The sequence below is a fragment of the Micropterus dolomieu genome, linkage group LG19, assembly GCF_021292245.1.
Source record: "Micropterus dolomieu isolate WLL.071019.BEF.003 ecotype Adirondacks linkage group LG19, ASM2129224v1, whole genome shotgun sequence".
NCBI lineage: Eukaryota > Metazoa > Chordata > Actinopteri > Centrarchiformes > Centrarchidae > Micropterus > Micropterus dolomieu.
Genome location: NC_060168.1, coordinates 12,767,336 through 12,787,510, shown reverse-complemented (window position 1 = coordinate 12,787,510; position 20,175 = coordinate 12,767,336). Strand labels below are relative to the sequence as shown.

At 41.5% G+C, this 20,175-nt stretch overlaps 2 protein-coding genes across 4 annotated transcripts in view; both read right to left on the bottom strand.

Moving 5' to 3' along the window:
* The window catches only part of flt4 (fms related receptor tyrosine kinase 4), a 46,918-nt gene extending 37,588 nt beyond the window's left edge, over positions 1-9,330 (bottom strand). For 2 of the 3 annotated variants that reach the window (XM_046030401.1, XM_046030402.1), the window contains exon 1: positions 9,050-9,329. In XM_046030401.1, coding sequence (XP_045886357.1) covers positions 9,050-9,107 — 58 coding nt within the window. In that variant the 5' untranslated portion in view covers positions 9,108-9,329. Of the gene's footprint in view, positions 1-9,049 lie in introns of all 3 variants that reach the window. The other variant, XM_046030403.1, reaches the window with a different exon arrangement.
* Positions 9,331-12,624: 3,294 nt separating this feature from the next.
* Positions 12,625-18,562, bottom strand: trim105 (tripartite motif containing 105). The gene is made up of 7 exons (XM_046031579.1): positions 18,425-18,562; positions 17,565-17,914; positions 16,376-16,471; positions 14,567-14,800; positions 14,362-14,375; positions 14,102-14,217; positions 12,625-13,906 (listed from the first exon to the last, which is right to left on the bottom strand). Exons 2-7 carry the CDS (start codon positions 17,853-17,855, stop codon positions 13,347-13,349), a joined length of 1,311 nt encoding a protein of 436 aa, XP_045887535.1. The 5' UTR covers positions 17,856-17,914; positions 18,425-18,562; the 3' UTR covers positions 12,625-13,346.
* Between the last annotated feature and the right edge of the window lie 1,613 nt (positions 18,563-20,175).

Below are 20,175 nucleotides of genomic sequence, written 5' to 3'. Positions count from 1 at the left end.
TATTGCATGTTTTTTGTTTGTTAGAGCCTTCGATATTTCTTCTGTGGCGTCAATTATGGCCATCGAAGTTGATCTGTTGGGTCTGAACCCATATTGTCCTTCATTAATTAGCTTATGCTTATCTGTAAAAATTTCTAACCGTTTGTCAAAAACCTTTTCAAGGATTTTTGAAAACTGGGGAAGGAGAGAAATGGGTCTGTAATTAGTAAAGTGATTCCTATTTCCATTTTTGAACAATGGCATGACCTTAGCAATTTTCATTTTTCTTGGCACACAGCCGTTTTTAAGCGACAGGTTACAGATATGTGTTAGAGGCTTTATGATACTTTTAATTGTCTTTTTTATTAGTACCATATCGATGGAGTGACAGTCTGTAGATAACTTGTTTTTGGATTTTTGAACTATTCATTATTTCACACTCACTGACAGGAGAGAGGAAAATAGAACAGTCATTTCTTTCAGTGTTCAACTTCAATTCTTGGTTAGGAATTTTAGCTGCTAAGTCAGGACCAACTATGGTTAAGAATGTGCTTCGACTGCCATACCAACGAGCCTGGCTCTTTGGCGTTCTGGTCAACTTGCATGTTTAGTACCCTGTAGACCTGTGTTCGAAGCCGGGCAGGGTGACTGCTTAAGCCCTTCGCGACACTGATACTGACTCAAAGAGCTGGATCTGGTATTGTGACAAAGGGCCCAATCAAGGGCCGATGTAGACCTAAACATTTGGCTGGGGGAGCTAACATAGCATTATTGGACTCTTTAGCAAGCAAGCCATAAAAAGAAGCAACAAGTAGGCGTATGTATGGTGTGAGCTAAAAGTTAAAAGGATGCAGGACAGATGCTGGGCTGGCCTTCTTACTGTTGGACTATAATAATAATAATAATAATCTTTATTTATAAAGCACTTTTCAAAAACAAGTTACAAAGTGCTGTAGCAAGTGCAAAGACAATAAAATCCATAAAAACAAATACATGATAAAAGCAAGAAAACACTTAAGAGACTAAAATACATGTTTAAAATAAATATAAAATAGAATAAAATTAAGTCAAATAAAATCAGGAAAGGCTCTCGTATAAAAGTATGTTTTAAGAAGAGTTCACTGACTAAGCGGACCTGATTTCCTCGGGCAGGCTGTTCCAGAGCCTCGGGGCCCTGACTGCGAACGCTTTGTCCCCTTTAGTTTTCACTTGGACTAGTAAGTAATAACTTATTAGGCGGCTTGCTATGTCTTGTATTGTTGTGCAAATGCTTGTGTTAGCAGACTCGAGCAAAATCAGGTTTCACAGACAAAGGTTTAGCCGCTAGCTATAAATCTTGAGTTGATCTTCGCAAACTTACTAGATTACACACTCCAACATTGGTAACATTACTGTAAGTGCTCTAGCTTTGTTAACTAGCTTGTCATCCAAGTTTAAGCAACATTATGCTGCTGCTGGAGGAGAGCGAGTGGGCAACATAACTGGGCTCAGCTGCCACTATGGACGTAACTTTATCTAAAGGCAGAGGCGAAGACACCCAAGAGGACGTTGACAGAAGAGTCTAAGAAGAGAAAAAGAGAGAGACATGAACTTAAATAAACTGAAATAAAAAGCTGCTAGACAGACGCTGAGCTGGCATTCTTTCTGCATGCACACAGTTGGACTTGTGTTGTCACACTTGTTGATGTTTGGCTGTGTTAGCAAAGTTGGTGACTTACTAGTTTTTTTATTATAATGTAATCATAACAAATGAATGTGTACAGATATCCTTATTTATGACAGCGGTGAATTTCAATTACTGCGGCAAAGGAAAGCTGCGAAATCACACCAAATCCTACATAGTGATGCCTTACGTGTAAATAAATGATTCCTAGTCTCTTCCTCACAGTGAGGAATGCAGCTTATTAATTGTACACCGGTACTGGATCGGTAATTGACATTGGACGATAACCAAAGCCCAGGCATTGCTATCAGGACTGAAAAAGTCAGATTGGTTCATCCCTACTGTGGATACATATTTACCAAATAGACATAGGAGTGATATCAATCTTCTCATCTAACTCTCGGAAAAAATAGCAGTTCATCCCAAAAATTAAGGAAAAAAACATAAGTGAGTCACATAAATCAAACAAAACTGCATCTCAAACTACTTGTTCCCTTGATTGCTGCTTCCACTGACAACAAGAAGTGTGTGTTAACAGTACAAATGTACAAATCTGTACAACACCACCACTCCAGTGTGGCTTTATCTTTCTCACGCTATAAACAAGAATCAGGAGGTAATGGACATTTCCACCTAAAAGTGCAGAGTTACAGAGGCAACACTATCTATGCAAATGCATTATGTGCTTGTTTTGTGAGGAGCTACGGCAAAATGAACTGCAGAATTGCTCAAAAAAGAGGGAGTACAGTGGTATATGCAGAAGATCTTTTACCTATTAAATGCTTCTGCATATGTGCATTCATCTTATCCTTTGCGGAGCTCTCGGTGACTCGTACTGGTGGAAATGGAGTACTGAAACTGAACTTCTCAGCAGAGGACACCTGCTGACTAAAGATAAATCATACGCACAGCGGAAGAAGCCTAGCTGCCATAAGGCACTCTAAGCCAGTTAAAAATGTAAAGTTTCTCTGACAAGCAGACAAATACAAGGCAGGCAGGAGTCGAGAGCATCAAAGGTAAGCATGAAGACGATAGCTCCTCTCTTCGAGGGTACGACACAGGGCACGTTAAAGCTCGTGTGAAAGGCAGTGCAATGTTTTTCAATGCGAGCAAATTTCCTGTTTTCTTTATCATGTTCATGCTTCTCCCACTTCCCTTTTTCATGGACGGTGAAGGAGATGTTGCCATTGGTGTTTCCTCGCTCCTCTGTAGTTTTGTCTCTGATCAGTCACATGACAGGAACAGGAAAAGAAGAACCTTGCGCAAACAAATAAAGGGTTTTTCAGAGCAGAGTCTCAGTTTGGCTGAAAGGATGCGATGCGGAAGTCCTTCAAAAATACACTGGTTTTCACAGATGTAGTAATTGTAAATAGGTACTTGTGCTGTTCCCTCGTAATTAAATTAAAACGCCTTAGAAGCCTTTTGAATTTTTCTATATATGCAGCTGTGACATCCCTTCAGGGAAGTGATTTAAATAAAATCACATGGGGTCGAACACACTTGAATGATACAGCAAATGTATTAACTGGAATTTAATTGCACATTAGGCTTTTAGGGACAAAGAGCAACATGTTTGTGACAGTACAGCTTCAGTTATTTCAGTGACACAGTATCTGGCAAAGGGCTATAGCTGGGGAACTCTGAAATAGCCCTGTATGTCCGGCAAAGGGCAGGAGGCCATGCAGGCCATGGACCAGACCTGCTGTTTTGATGTGGAGTCAGCCAGCCTCAGGCTATAACATATTCTCTCTCTCTCTCTCTCTCTCTCTCTCTCTCTCTCTCTCTCTCTCTGAAAGGAATAAAGTCCACTTCCTCTGTCATCTGGACACAAGGCCGGGCTGAAGTCAGGAGACGGACTGACTGGCAGACCAGCTTTGATTTCATTGTTACTTAGGAGGAGGAGGATGACATCCACTATGTCCCTGTTCTCTCCACTATTGGGGTTAGTTAGGCCTTTCCAACATCCTGCCAGAGGAGGGTTGCGAAATTAAGGATGCAGCGACAAGCCATCTGGGCCAACTTCCTATGTTCAAAACCTCTGTCCCTGACTAAATCTTCCTGTACCTGCCTCACAGGCACACCGGACAACTCAAGGGCTTCCTCTGTGGCGATCCATTTTTTGCATGTCATCATTTTTATCATTGAGAAATGGTTTCCCCTGCTGAGAAGGGAACCAAGCATATTGTGGTAAATCCTTTGTCCTGGCAATGTCCTTTCTGTTGGGAAATATCTCTTGGAGTACAAGCAAGTGCCAAAGATTAACACAGTCCTAGCCTGCTGTGATGGCTTGCACGCTCCTAAAACTCATGCTGCGACTGCTTGGAGGCCAAACCTTAAGGAGTTCCATTACCGCGCTTGTTACCTACTTTCTGGAGATTCAGGCCATAAACAAGATGCAGCTTAAGAAAACTGTAGAAAACAATGGCAATGTAGGGAGAGCCTGGTCAACAACTATGGTGCTGAACACCTAAAGGGAGGGAAACATTTCCTCAGGCCTTGCCAGTGGACTAATTCCCATGAACCTCATGCGACCTCCAGTGACAAGGCAAGAGGTATGAGTGACCAATAAAATGATACATGGACTTCCATATCACAACCCTATACACACGCAGCTGGCTGAGACTGAGTAGCGGTTTGAACGTAAAAGCGATGGTGGCTCTCATTGACCCGATAAGTGCTCTAAATTATGCTGTTTCTAAGCAACGCAAGCCCTTTGGAGTGTTGTAATATTTGTCTGCCACTGTGTCCCAGGATCCAGTTTCTGGCTTCAGAACATGTGTACAGTGATTAACCAATAAAGCCAATGGATGCCACAAAGTAATTTCCCTCCAGTATCTGTCAACACAATAAATGTGTTTTCACTGGCTGTCACAGGAGCCCATCCTAACCTTGTATTTGCATTTAAAGAGAATTTGTAAAGACAACACCAAGGTAAGTATTTGTAGATATGAATTCTAAACCCCATTATTACTCTGGACTCCCTAATTTGTTGATAGACCCATCTCCATGTCAAATGATCTCCAACTCCTACTAGCTTGCAAAGAGTTTGGCTGAACAGAAAAATGTGTAGCAGTCCTCGTGATAACTTTTTTGGCCTCAGTTAACAACAGCAGTGTCTTATAATTAATTTCATCTTCTAGGTAAAAGCACTTATATGTACAATTGTGCACGCTCTTACCCGTTCATAGATGGGTTAATTCACAAACTGAGTTATAGTTCAAGCAATGAGTGAAGCATCAGTTACAGCCTGTGTGAACATGATAAAAAGGACACTGAGAGAGAAAGGAAATCGATAGGTTAAATCTCCTCCACATGGTAATTATTCTGAGGGTGGCAAAATGTTTTTAGAGTGCTAAGAAAAATGTACATTGTTGGGGCAGAACGGGAACCTGCTGTGGCTGACATTTTATTTGCACAGTAGGGACACAGAAAATGACCACGAAGGAGTGATTCTGAATAGACATTCTGAAGGCTGTGTCCGACAATTTCTGTAACTGACAAGCCAGCAATCACTTCACGCCATGTATCATGTAGGCAGCTGTGTAGAGGTGAGTAAGGACCCAGGGTTTTAATTTCTCACGAATGCTCTCTTTTTTTTCAGTCTTAACACAACTTTCTGAAAGTGAAAATGTGTACTTTTGTCCTCGTATTTAAATAAAATCACATCACCCCTCTCTCTGTGATGGCCAGCTTTTCAACCAGCCTTCGAGTGTGTTTGCACGAAACCACCTCTGTTCAAGCATAACCCGGACCTATGGGTCTACAGTTGTACTATCAGCTTTGTGAGGCTTTCCTTAGGCACAGCAGCCATTTTAGCTAAATCAGAATGATAAGATGCTCACAATGACAATGCTTACATGCTGGTGTTAAGCCAGTAAAAAGTTTACCATGTTCAGCATCTTAGTTTTGCATGTTAGCATGCTAACATTTGCTTATTAGCACTAAACACAAAGTCCAACCAAGGATGACATGGATGTCATTAAAGTTTTGCAAGTATTTAGTCACAAAAATGTTGATCTGATTATGGGGCTAGATGAAATGTTAATGGACCACCTGCGATATTATTGTCCATCTTGAGAGGAAAATAAATGTCTGTACCAATTCCATGGCAATCCATCCAATAGTTAGTTAGACATTGAACTCAAAACCACAAATGTAAACCTTAACCTAGATCTAAAGCCAGAGGATCATCAAAGTGATTAGGATTCACCATGCACCATGGATATCTGTACCAGATTTTATGGCAATCGAGCAGCTGCGAAGATATTTAACTAAAAGCCAAAAAATCAGTCTCATGGTGGTGCTAGAAGAAAAGGTTTTGGAAACCAAAGATTTAACCCCTGTAGGCAATCTATTCAATAGTGTTTGTGGTATTTCAGTCTGGACCAAAGTGGTGGACTGACCAACAGACAAACACTGGCATAAATCTGGGCACAGAAAACATGGAGGGGTCAGAAATATGAAAACAAAAATACCACAGATGGTTTTCATTAACTATCTAACACAAACTTAGACACATATTTGGCTTTTGCTGCAGACTCCTGGTGTTGAAAGAGCTTATCTCTCAGCTCTAGTCATATTTGGGGTGTTGGTGCTTTACCATGATGAGAAAGTGAGTGACCAGACATCCAAATGCCCAAGGGGCCCCACTACTCAAGTACAAGTGATAAGTGAGGCACCGGTCTCCCTGTTTATTTGGACTTTATGGACTTTACTGCAGAGAGCTTCCCACATAGAGCAGTGGCAGCAGCATTCCTCTCTCATCTGAGCTGCTCTCCAGCTGATAGAACAAGGTATACGAGGACAGACAGCGAGGGTCCGCTCCTCGGAGTCCTGAGGTTGAATCCTGAGATCAGCACTGAGAATAGGGGGATATTGTTGGCTAAAACAACTCGACCTCTATAAGTGGACGACTAGAATAATACCCAGAGTTCTGAGAGTCAGATTTCTGGGATGATCTGATCAAGCGGAGGTATGCGTACAGAAAACACTCTGCTAAAAGCAACATCAATACTATGCACCCAAGACACAGAGTAAGCCAGAGATCATTTGGCTGTAGAGCTCAGCTTTAGAAAAAAACTGCATTAACATGTGGCTTATTTGAAGGGGAGAGTTTTCAATAGCCAATTATGCTACAACAAAAACAAGGAAATTAAGAGGAGATGAATCTATCATAGATTCACAATTCATTTGAATGGCAACATTTATCAGCGAAGTAGCACCAAGATGCCTTTTTTTAAATTAGACAGAATTTCTGTGGCTGTGTAATAAATGTTTTGGAACCGCCATAATTCAAACCAGAGATAGAGCATAGCAGGAAGATGGTAGAAAATGGCTCGGGGTGAAATCATGAAGCTCCATAAATGCAGCTGCTGAGTAAATCATCCCCTCCCCCACCCCTCCTAAGATGACAATGACTTCTGGGCTGGCAGGTCGACAATCTCCCTCAACCCTCCCCTCAGATCATAATAATGGTAAGCCAGAGCTTTCATCATGCTTGCATCAGACTCTGACTCTAAAGCGTCTTTTTAATTTAACACATTTGTATTTTGTTGAAAGAAATTTTGAGGGTTAAGAGGGTTAAGAAAACCCTTCAGACTAAAGACAAATCTGAGAATTTCACAGTCTATTTATATTTACCCTGTGTTCTTACATCTGGACACTAAGATTTGAGGGCCAGGGCATCTCTGTAGCGCTACAGCAATTCATTATAATGCTGTTATGTCACACATTTTACCTTCATCATAAAAATGTATTTCAATGAATTGTGCAGCCCTAATTCAAAACATGACTTCACCTCACTAATGTGGCGCTCAATCTCATACCCTATACTGCAGGCTGTAATTGAAAAATCTGCGCCTGATACTAAGCTAGGGGTTCTTACTGCCTCCAGGATAGTTCTGAGATATCCTGCATATACTTTATGTTTTCAGCATCAGCTGAGAGAAATGGGGGCCCTGTACTGTTGAACTAACAGGGCTGCAAATAAGTCTTTCAACAGATACCACTCATACGCTAACAGGCACATCAGGTTTGTGGGATGACAGAAATGTCATACAGAGATTTACAATTCCAAGGTACACATTGTGGATTAATGGAAAACTCTTTTTTACGAGTTTTCTCTTGAATACAGCAAAGGTTTAGATAAAGTCTCAAAAAAACATACAGCCAGGTGAAAAGAGGAGAGCGACCTCAACCTTAGCAAACACAGTTTGTTACACATGATAAAATGTATCATTACTTAGAGACGATAATTTAGTTTACTGTTATTGAGAGTCACTGTTTATCTGTTCCTCCACCAATCAGCACAGCTCAGTGATAGATATGAAAGGAGCAAGAGCCATCCCTCCAGCCCGGAGTTATGATTCGGGTAGCCATATGGCGACTGCCCCTCACAAAAGTATTCCCTGTTCTTTATGAACAGCTGTTCAACAGCAATCAAGTGATGAACAGCTCAAATGAACACATTCAGTCACTGGGCAAAACTGCAAACAGATACCCCATACTCCCAGATTACACAATCAATCAGAGGGCCCTGTTTCAAGAATCTGATTTATAATAGCGCACTGACAATGTGCTTAAGATTTATTGATCTCTAGCCTTAGCTTTACTTGTTTTCTAGACACACAAGAGAATAAAAAGCACATATGGAAGCAGATCACACTGAAAATGACCCCACATGTCTTGAGACAAGTTGATTTGTACTAAACGCATCCAGCCTTTTCTCACTATTCATGCCCTTTACAAAAATAAGACATGAGAAGACCACTCTGAGAGATAACAAGGGCTCTGCGCTCCCCACCCCCTGCACATGTCAATCCAGTCTAGATCAGTCTGCTTTCCTCTTACTCTGCCACGAAATGTGACCTACATACATGTATGCTGAAGTAAAGTCACTTAAACTCAACATGAGAACCTGAGTTTAGCATCCTCAACTAACAGCTGCATCTTTATTAAACACAACATTAGCATGCCTCCCCCTAGTGCCTATCTGCATGTAGACTTTGAGACCCCGCTGGGTTCTTTATTGATTCAGTCCCATATTGAGGGGCAAGGAGGCACACTTTCAATCATGTATGAGTGCTAAAAGTTGCGCATGTGTACTGTAGCTGCAAAAAGAAGAGATTCAAAGCCAGCAAACGTCTAAGAGTTTGATCACAATTAATAAAACAGAAAGTAGGCTAGGTGTTAAAGAGAAAAACTTAAGTTCAGGGTACAGCTACCTGGCTTCAGTGTGAGACCGCAGCTTAACGTGAATAAAACTTTGAGCGTCGAGAAATAAAAAAACTTCAATCAACCTTGAATAAATTATTTACTGAAAGTCAGTGTAAACACTCAGCTCGACCTTTCCCTCCGCAAAAAGTTGCGCGCTCCAAACTTTCGCACTCGCTGTGGAAGTCTCCTCACCTGAGGCATACGCTATTCCAATCCAAGTCCGACAGAAAAACGTAAAGTCTGTCTTCATCTCCAGATCTCCGGTCCAGAAGTGCAGTAAGCTTGAGCGATGTTTCTGATAAAAAACGCGGTAGTTGTAATGCTGGTGGAAGCAGTGGAGAGGTGGTTTGAATCTACGTCCGTGGATGTAGGTGGGGGGACTCAGGTGAACCTCGGCCAATCGATGCCTGTCTGTACTCTGCACAGAGAGGACAGAGCCGAAATGCTGAGGAAAAGGAAGACCAAAAAAACGTATTTTTTTCCCAACGTTTTGTCAAAAGGATGCACCAGGCACTGAATGGGATTTACAATGATTTCCCTTTCCTTTGCTCGTGACCGGAGCGCATGCACACCCACCCACCCAGTTCATAAAACAAGCTGAATTGGAGGGGTGTGCGCCTGTGTGTTGGTGGGTGTGGGGTACGTGTAGGGGGGTCTCCTCAACACCCATGACAAATTTCCTTCCTGCAAGATCCCATTCGTTTCATCCTCTGCGTTAAAGACCTATATTATTATTGTATGGCATGAAAACGTGCTTATAGCACAACAAGGCAGCACAAGAAGAACACTTTAAACTTAATATTGAGGTAATTGAGAATGCTGCATTGCTTTAGTGCACCAAGAAATCAGAATTTCTTATAAAGCCACCACAGGAATACAGCTGCATTGCCAAGGAAGGGAACAAATACCACAATAAGATAAGTGCAAAGACACACAGCCTCTGGAGGAATATTACAAGAATATTACATGATATTTTACTCCTTTGCTCAGCTGCCTTTAAACCATAAAATAATATATCTAGTCTCTAACTCTTCTGGCACCGTGTCAGTTACATTTTTATCTCTTCGGGACACATGTCTGCCATTACTTGAGGTAGAAAAAGTTATCTTTTGTGCTTATGAGCACAAATTCTTCTAGACATTCAACAAACTAACGCTGAGCAGAGGTGTCTTGGGAGTAGCTCAATATTATGAGTCAGTAATTGCTCTTCCAAAGGGTCAGATGAAATGATGCCTCCAATGAAACTAAACTGCACAGAGTTCCTCTAGCCTTGTCCAAGTCTGTTAACCCCCTCCGCCCACACATCCATCCTTCTCAGGGAGTCCTCAGAGTGTCAATGAAAATCATGTACTAAGAGCACAACATGCCCATTGAGCTGCTATAGCCGTTTTATTTTTACAGGGAGGGATTTTGAAAATTGAAAACCCATGTACCATATGCCCTGAGAATTAAAAAGTCGCAGGTTACAAGAGGTTGAGCTTGTGTGTCGAACACGCTCACACACACACACACACACACACACACACACACTCACACACTCATAGATAAGAGTTTCTGGCTCAATTGTGTGTTTCATTCATTTATGGCCTGATGTAGAGGTAGCTTCGACAGTCAAACCTCTTACGCAGTCACAGATGAAACAGCGTGCCCATTTGAGCCAGTATAATCAATCCCAGACAGGTCTGCTTTACAGCACCATGAGTGTGCTGCAAAATCAATAGTAGGCTATGCTGAATCTCCACTTTAAAAATCCACCACAGCAATAATAACCCTAGCTGACCCAGACTCCTCAGAAACTCAGTCCACCCATCAAACAACAGATGGCGATGAGATGTATGAGAAAAACATTTTTCCTCAATATGATTATGTTATTTTGAAGAACCAGGCACCAGGAGTGTGTGGAATAACAGGGAGTCAAAGGGTCTTCGCATGTTATTGTGGGCATGCGTTTCCCCCCAGATCCCTTGCGGCATTCCACCTCTCTGACCTTAAAACACAATGTTGTGATTGAATGGTTGTAATTAAAATGTTCCCCTGGTTTCGGCCCACAGCACCCTCAGCTTCAGAGGAAAATAAACACACTAAATCGTGTCCATAGTGTAACAAAGCTTCGTCCAGGGAGTTACCAAATCTCATTACCAACATAAAACAGATAATGTCATAAACGCATGAAAACACTTGAGTGGCCAATAAAATAATAAACTGCGCACATAAGCATTCAGACAAGCCATTCAGACAACAGTGATAACAAACAATAGCCCTGGTGCAGGATAGGATGATCGCCCCTGCTGTGTCAATCAATCAATCAACTTTATTTTAGACGCATAGGTCCATATCAGTAAAATAAAATAAAATAAATATAAAGACACAATACAAGATACCCAGTACAAAATATGTACAAGCTCATATCATAACACATTCCACCATAATTAAAATACATGTAGACATTTGTTCCAATGTTTCCAAAAACACAAGGAATACCAGATGTCAGATGAAAAAATTCCAGTTTATAATCCTGCTGGCTCCTGAGAGACAACCGAGGACTCAAGGACCCGTCCTTGAAGTGCCAGCACTCCATCCGGCCCATCCTCAGGTCAGGAAACACATTAGGCCTACAGATCCACAGCTACTACCATAGGAAGGATGTGGAGCACGCATGCAAGCCGCTGACTCCGACATTGAAGTTCAGGCCCATGGACTCGTCGCTTCACTGCACTCTGCCAAGCTCCTTTTTAGCGGCTCAAAGCAAATGGTTCCTGACGTTTGGGTCTTTTATTTTAACGAGAACTTTTCACACGCAAACACCTTTTGAACAAATGTTTGGCCACTTGGGGGCAGCAAAACACGCAGTAAACACACAGTAAACGCAACACAATTGACAGCAAAGAGTTGCTTATTAAAACATATTGCAGAAACATTAGCATTTGTTTAGAGGCGTGTTTCTGTCCACCAGATAGATGTAAGTGCAATATTTATTCTCCTTTGATCTACAGTCTATATATTAAAAGTTCAGAAAATCTAAACAATTAATTAAAAGATGTTGTAGGGCTGAGGGGAACTGCAGAGCCAGGTGACAATTCTCTCTGTTTGTGGAGTAGCTACCTGTTATTAAAAAATATTGATTTGTGCAAGCTTTAACTTTATGCCTCTCAGGCTACTTTTTTAAATTTACAAAAATAAAATTGTAATATATTGTTGTATATCACCTTTCCAGAAAGGACATAGGGTCCAAAAAGAGCCTCATAAATAGAGGCTCACTTTCATTATCTCTGCATAGTCAATATAAAGAGGCTCTCTGAGGAGATTGAGGTTATTTCAATCAGCATTCGGAGGTCATACTGAGAGACTACTGTGTTATATCTATGTGTCGTAAACGCACCCATTCCATGTAGTTGCTTTGCAGGAAAAGCATGGGTCTCCCCTGGCCACGGTTCTTTGTGCCACTTTCCCAGTCAATAGTGGCGGCAGCGGCATCCTGCTTTTGCATGCCCCTGAGGCCCGTCAAGCAGCCCAGAGGCATCCCCACTGTCCCCTCTGTTTATCTGACCCTTCACCTGGCAGGAGGAAACAGGACATCACTGCTCTTGTGTGTTTTTAAAGATAACTGAGAGCCCGCCTATTTCTGTTCAAGTGTCAGAGATGGCTCGTGTGTTCATAAGCAGTGCGTTCTGCTTTGATGATGCTTAATAACATCCTTGATTATTTCAAGTGCGGCCATGGAAGTGCACGGTGTCACAGCTGCAGATAATGATCAAAGACCATGTTTATTTAAGAAAGAGAAAAAGTGATTTGGTTTATTGTTTGCATCAGCAGGTTTTACAATGAACTCTCTCTCAAAAATGTAACTGACATTGCCAATGATAACAATGTAAAATAGGCTACATAGACTGAATCCCACAGAACTACATTTTAGTAATTTCCCACAAAATTAACAATGAGTGTGCAATGTATCACATATATGTCAAATTAAGACACATGTATATAAATTAATGTACAAATAATGATAAATCAGTAGGAGCAGCTAGAAATCAGCTAAAGAGCTCCTAACATGCTGTGAAGTTACATGTGGGTGTTAATCATCAGAAAATGCATCTAAAATAAAAAAAGGCAATAGTGTCATTTCAGACAAATAAAACATGAAGATCCATTTAATCAAATATAAAACCTCACAGTAAACTGTGCAAGCAAGGCTAAAGATAGTCTGACTTGATGAGAGGTAATTATTCCTATTATCATTTGAAAGGTCAACTATCTCCATCTCTTTAAGATATTTGGTTGAACAGTGAAGCACCAGTACGCCTTAAAATGTATTTGATGCATCGAAACCTCACTATATTTGACCCAAAATGGTTGAACATTTGTGTATTCTGTTGACTGTTCCTGTAAAATTAATAACAACAAAATTGTGGGGAATATAACAGCTGAGTAATAACAGTTATTATTCAATAAGCTCTTAAATACTGAAAAGCTTTTATTGGTTGCACCCATGTTAGCCACACAGAGCGACAGGTGGGTAGTGGAGGAGTTTAATAGGCTGAGGTTTCTGACTGCTGTCACTAATGCACGGGCTGAAGAAGGGGAATACCTTGCCCCTCGGCCCGTTGGTGAACGAGTAGAGCAGACTCATATCATCGGCGTTGTAGAAGGACACCCTCCTCTCCTCACAGTCCAAGAACACCCCGAACCTCTGAGGGGAAGAACCGAGGTGCAGCCTGGTCCAGGGCTGCGTGCCGGCGGAGTACTCGTTCCCATTACGCAGCCGCAGCGTCCAGTAGCCGCTTTCGGGGCTCAGCTTGATCCGAGTGCGCCGGCCTACGGCCTCAGAGGCCACGCCCAGGTCCCACTTGGGTTTGGAGCCCACTTCTACCTCCCAGTAGTGTCGGCCTGTCTGGAAGCCCTGGGCGGCCAGAATGTTGACACACTGGAGGAAACGCTTGTTGTGGTCCGTATGTGGGATCATGACGTCACACTCAACTGCCACGGTTTTGTCACGGGAGACCTGGATGCTTGGGTGCGCTGTGTCAACATCAAACGTTAATGGGGAAGGACCTTTGGGGTGAAACAATTCATTAAATGACAGCAGTGATAATATTTTCTCTGATGAAATTCAACATTGTCACATTTTTAACTGAAAATCTATCGTATCAGTGGAACAATGGCATCATTACTGTCATTCTGTTGCCACTCCAACATTTTTATATGATACTATAATACTCTAATGCAGCACATCAGAGGGGAAATTACCTGGCTTCAAAGATTTGAACATCCTTCTCCATGTGATGTACTGTAACGGGGCCATGTATTTGTTGCTGAAAGCGTTTATGTCAAACTCCGGGGCAATATCCACCTGCACACACGGTCTGTCAAAATGAATCAAATATACATTTAGTCATTTATTCTCCACATAAACAACACTAAATGGAGGCAGAGATCAAATAAGCACATGACAGCTGCAAAAATGCCAAAAGCACTCAATCAGTCATAACACTGAAATGAAAACTTACCTTAGCTGTGGGAGCTGGAGGGAAGGAAATGAAAGCAAAATCACATTAACGACTGTTGTTTCGAACTGAAAATCCACAACTCAAATTAGATGCCAGTCAGGGTTGTATTTAAAGCTGATCAACATATTTACAGCTTGAGGCATCAAACATTTCAGACAAACTTTTGATACTCATTTAAAACTTTCTGTCTAAGCTGATACCTCACCTCAGCCAGTACGCCGTTCTCAGCGGCAGCACTAGCCTGCCGTAGTGCTCTCGTATTTTCCTCAAGCTCCCTCACAGCCACCTCAGTGGCCTCCAGGTGGCGCTGGACTTTCTCCAGCTCTTCCTCCTGCTCTCTCATCAGCTGCTCCAGCACGCAGGCCTCCTCCTCGTGCAGGATCTGATGTAGAACTCTGAATTCGCCTTTGACGCGAGCCTGCATATCTGCCACGACTTTCTGTGACATGGAAAAATGACAGGCAGAGGATATGTAGCATCTTGCTTTCGACTACATCCACACTAATACGTTTCTACTTAAAAACGCACAACTTTTGCAACATTAACGCCTAACATACAACCTACTCTGGCAGTTTTTTTAACCCTTTAACAGAAACTTTTGCAAACACTCCTGACACTGTTTTAGTTTAGTTTTTAGACAGAGATTTTTGAAAAGGCTGATGTAGACACCCATGTTCACTTCCTGTTTGGGTCATATCAATCATGCGGTGTTCATGACGTGTTCATGACGTCTTCATCACGCGCCTATCATGTGACCCTTTGTTTGAAGACAACAAATGGCATCAGCCTGCACCACTGCCAGTTAATTCAACACAGATAATAAATTATAAGTGCTGTCTGACCTTGGTGTCTATGCTAGCAGCTGTTGTTTTGTTTTTTTATTAAAAATAAATAAATAAAATAATATCAAGCCAAACATTAAAGCTAGGTCTACATAACTTTTGTGATTTCATCCTTTTGTTGTGTGTGGGTACTCCTTTTCCATTACCAAAGCTTCCTCTGGTGATAGATAATGCTCCCGGTACCACTCTAATATGTAGCTGTATTTGCTTTACTACTTCCAATCTATTCTTCCCTCAGAGCTGACCACCTTATACTCATGTGTTACTTTTAGTAACAGTTCCAACTTGTTGTTGATCCAAGCTAAGAAATCTCCGGTCTCACTTTTCGCCTTTGCTATTCTCTGTTCAAAGTATTTTCTGAAAATAAGCAACCAACTGCGGAGTACACAATCTGCTTCCTGTTTGCATGCCCAATGTACATGAATGGCCATGTGATATGCGTTTTCAGGTGTGTCAGCACGGACAGAGATCATTTCAAATTAGTGCTAAAACGCTGGTGTGTACGAGAACGTTTTCATTTTAAAACACAATTTTAAAATTGAAAACGTAATATTGTAGACGTTGCCTTTGTATTACCACATTAAAGTTAGCCATGTATAACTTCTGCAAAAGTACACATCTCTAGAGAGAGACAAACAAGGGGTTAATGAAGATACGCTTAGCATCAAAGATGTATAAGTTAAACAACTACAGGCTGTTTAAGCAGGGAAGGATTTCCTGTTCGTCATTTCAGCACGCATGACTAAACTCAATCTCTTATCATCTGTCTATACACACACATTATAAGGGTTTTTGTCATCCTTCTGCCTGTTGGTGTATTGCACTCTTGCCCATAGTTTAAGCAACTTAAAGCAAAAGTAGAAGTGTGTGGTTTGATGCACCGGGTCGTAATGCGGAAGTAAAAATGGCAGAATCATTGTCATATAAGAATATGACTGTATAAGAGAACGGATTTCCGATGTATGGTTGGAACACAGTTAAGTCAAAGGTTAGAAGGTTTTAATGCACCGAAGCATAAGACCATTATGTTTTACATATCAAAGCACAAACGGTCACTTACCATCAGCAAACACCACTAAATACGCACAGCAAAATATTGCAGCCATTAGGGAGACACATGTGCATTCTTATCTGCTAAGTGCTGTCATCCTACGAGTTCCCATTGAGTGTACCTTTATGGTATCCATTTTGTCTTTGTCTCTGCGAACATCGTTGATGAAGTCCTCCTTCTTCTGGCGATGGCTCTCCAAAGTCCCTTTCAGTTGTTTCTGTACAGCAACATGCAAATCAAATCAGCATGGGGACAGAAACAGCACACAGAGAGACTATGAGGAGGATAAGGACCTCTAAAACAACTGTAGACGTGCCTAACTGAGTGAGTGACAAGAAAAACAGCCCTGCAACAAATACTACTACCTAAATATTTAGTTTTAGTAGAAAATGACTTGTGTGTGTGTGTGTTGCACCAACTCTGTGGTATGTTCTGAGGATGTACTTGTGTTGTTGTTGTATTAAACCACCATTTTATTGAAAGAGGTTTCTATTTCGTATACCTTATTGACATATATGGAGGAGCAAAATATCAGAAACGCCCTATTAAATACAACTGAGTGCTACAACAGCCTTAAAAAGCATTTCCTTATTTAAAGAAGTACCCCATTTTGTAAACAATATGTAACATGTTAATTAGTGCGCTTTAGAGGTGCTGGTAGATTTGATTAGCTCTGGACAGATCCAGGCTAGCCGTTTTCCCCTGCTTCCAGTCTTTATGCTAAGCTAAGCTAGGCTGCTGCTGGTTTTAGCCTATATTTACTGGAGACAGTGGCACCGATCTTCTCATCCAACTCTCTGTGAGCTAGGGAATAAACCAAAAACATTAAAATATTCATTTAGAAACATCCAGAAAGTTAAATAAACACCGCCTGACACAGTATTAAAAACAATTAAGCAAGAGTTACAAAAGGTAGGATTTCTTATAGGAATTCTGGATTGAATAATGTTAAAATTTGCAGGAGGTTTTATTATTCTGGCAGTGTATATTGGTTCACCTGCTGTGGCGAAGTAATTTATCCTGTCATACAAAGCAATATAATGATAATGGACAGTAAACTTTGCCCTGCGGAATTCAAGTGAGATATGTTTAACTACAGTGAAATAAACACAGATGTGGATTGAAACATAGAATACAATTGTATTCAACATGTTTAACTCAAAGGTTACAGAACGCTCACTTTAATCGATCTGTTTACTTTGTGACCATAAGGTTATTTGTTTAAGATTGCCAAACCCTTAACACTTTCCAGATAACTACGAGCAGCCAGCAGGGCCATGGTGAAACACGCAGTGGAGGCGTGAACTCACCTCTAGGTTCTTGATGTAGGAGTCCGAGGTGGTGGCTCTGACCTTCTCCACCATGGCTGCCACAAGGTAGTTAGTTTGAAACTGCTTGGTGTTGAATTCCTTGCGGCATTGTGGGCAGCTTACAGGGCCCTGAGTTCCTCTCCAGTATCTGGAGATGCAGGGTTTGCAGAAGTGGTGCATACAGGCCAACATGACAGGCTCCCGAAACAGGTCACAGCATATGGCACATGTCAGGTCCTCTCTCAGGCTGCCTTTGGTAGATGCAGCAGCAGCAGCAGCAGCAGCAGCCATGGCGATGGGTAGTTTCCCTTTCCCAAGCCTGTTCACATTGAGGAAGTGAAAGCAGAAGCCTGGAGGTAGAGAGGGACAGGGAGGGATGAAACAACAGACTTGTTTGATGAGTCAGCTGAAATAAAATAAAACTTAACATTGTACTGCAACAATTTCCTATCTTAACCCCACTGCATTACGTTATTCATTTTCTAGGTTAACTCAGCAGATTGGGTTGCGCCTCTCTGCTCTGAAGTCCAACCCTCATAACAAATCGGTGCAAAATAACTCTCCAATTGCTCTTAAGAACATACTAATCAGCTTCTTCAAGCGTAAACGACAGGCAGTTGAAGTGCAAATGTTAATCAGGAGACCACGGGACTCTATAAGCTAGCTTGAGACAAAAGCAGCGTTTGGTCAGATGTTTTGTTTGGTTGTGCAGTGCCTGAAGCCTGCCAGCTCCTTTTAGCTACGTATTACTATACGTAGCCTAAAAAACAGCCCGTTTAAGCAACATAAAACAAAACTATTTTAAAACTTTGCCATTTTAACTATAGAAAAACTTTTAGTGAACACTTTAATGCACCTACGTTGTCTGTTGTTCGGAGAAATATGTGCGGCCAAGTACTTCAAAGTCCCTCCATCTGCTCTCTCTGAGCCCTCGGCTGCTGTTTGGGAACAAGGCGTACGCGCGTACTGCGCATGTGCCAACTACAAACGCGCCTTTGATTGGTCCATATGTCTCAAAGCAAACAGCAGGGCGTCAATTAATGCAGTCAGTAACTGTTTGTATTCTTCTGACTCATTTTCTGTTTCACTATGCAAAGCAGCTGCCCTGAATTTTACTGTGAACAAAAGCCATATTTCCGCACTATTGCAAAAACGAGGATAGTTTGGGTTATAGCCACCACAAAAAGTTAATATTTTCTGATTTTGATTGTGTGAATTTTATGGTTTAACTTTTCTAAAACCTTCTTAACAATATGTTGTAAGGATATAATACCGGTGGAGAAATGCTAAATCACTTAATTATAAAATGATTTAAAGGACCAGTAGTTTGTCTTGTAGGCCTAATTAGTATTGCACTTCCTTTCTTGTGGGAATAGATTTTATTTTAAAGGTCAAAATCAAAGCAGCTGAGATATCCTGAATATCTGAGGTGTCCAAACTCTGATGAAATCATCAGGGTAATTTTTTTCAGACTGTAGCAGACATCATATGGAACAATTCTGACTGTGTTTATATGTATATGTATATATGTGTGTGTGTGTGTGTGTGTGTGTGTGTGTTGGCCTTGTCTTAGAATAAAAGAGTACACCAGGAATCGGAGCATCCCACACAAATGTTTGCCCTAGGAATCCAATTTACAGATGTCACAGACTGTTCACCCTTTTAAATCAATATTTTGAATCACTGATAAATTATCTGGATTAGGCAACAGTCTCCACCTGTCAAGTTTAACCTATGTAAGAAATACCAAGAGCAAAGGGAAAAATCAGGAGGCACGAATGGGATTTTGTCTATCCTTCACTCCCACATTCATTCATTCAAACACACACACACAGAAACACACACAGAGAGAGAGAGAGAGAGAGAGAGACAGAGAGAGAGAGACAGAGAGACAGAGAGAGAGAGAGGAATAACAACCCTTGCAGTGTGTTCACTGCCTTTTGTGGCTGCGATGTGATGCCACAGTCTCTCCTCCTGTCATTAGACCAGTGGCATCAGTACTCTCAGAGGAGCTGGACAGAAACAGCAATCAGATGGAGAGCAGGGGGGCATGAATATAGGAGTCCTACAGAGTTCACTAATCAGGTACAGGTACATTTTCTTCACGGCCCTTACTATAAAACTCCACACCACTTTTCAGTACCTGTTGGAGATTAGCATGGTTGTGGTGAGGACAGAACTTTATCAGTAATGCATGCAAGGCAGGAGAGGACTGTCAACCTTGACTGCCAAGTGACCTAGTGCATTCAGAGGCCGGGGGACCGCTCTAATAATTGAAAGAATAAATGAGACGGAGAGGCAGCCTGTCCCGATCAATAAGGGTAATCTCTGTTGCGGAGTCAATCAATGCACCAATTATTGCATCATCAAATGCAATCCCACCAAGAGGATTCAAGGATCTCATACTGTTGCTCCCTGAACGATAAATCTGAGCTGAGTCGGTGAGAGACAGCTTTTTACTGCTCCAGGGAAATACAGAAAACATGGCTCAAGGGAGACATGATCTCAACGTGGCTAAATATCCTTTGTTTATGTAATTTCAAGTGACAGCATGTTCCGGGTCTTTCCCTAAAGTATCTGATGGCATTCCTACTACATTCTCTGCGCAATA

Coding starts and splice junctions, on each gene's coding strand:
- trim105 (XM_046031579.1), bottom strand. CDS start 17,855: ATGGCTGCTGCTGCTGCTGCTGCTGCTGCATCTACCAAAGGCAGCCTG. Junction 14,801..16,375: donor ACAAAATGGATACCATAAAG/GTACACTCAATG, acceptor TCCATGTCACAG/AAAGTCGTGGCAGATATGCA. Junction 13,907..14,101: donor GTTCAAATCTTTGAAGCCAG/GTAATTTCCCCT, acceptor TTCACCCCAAAG/GTCCTTCCCCATTAACGTTT.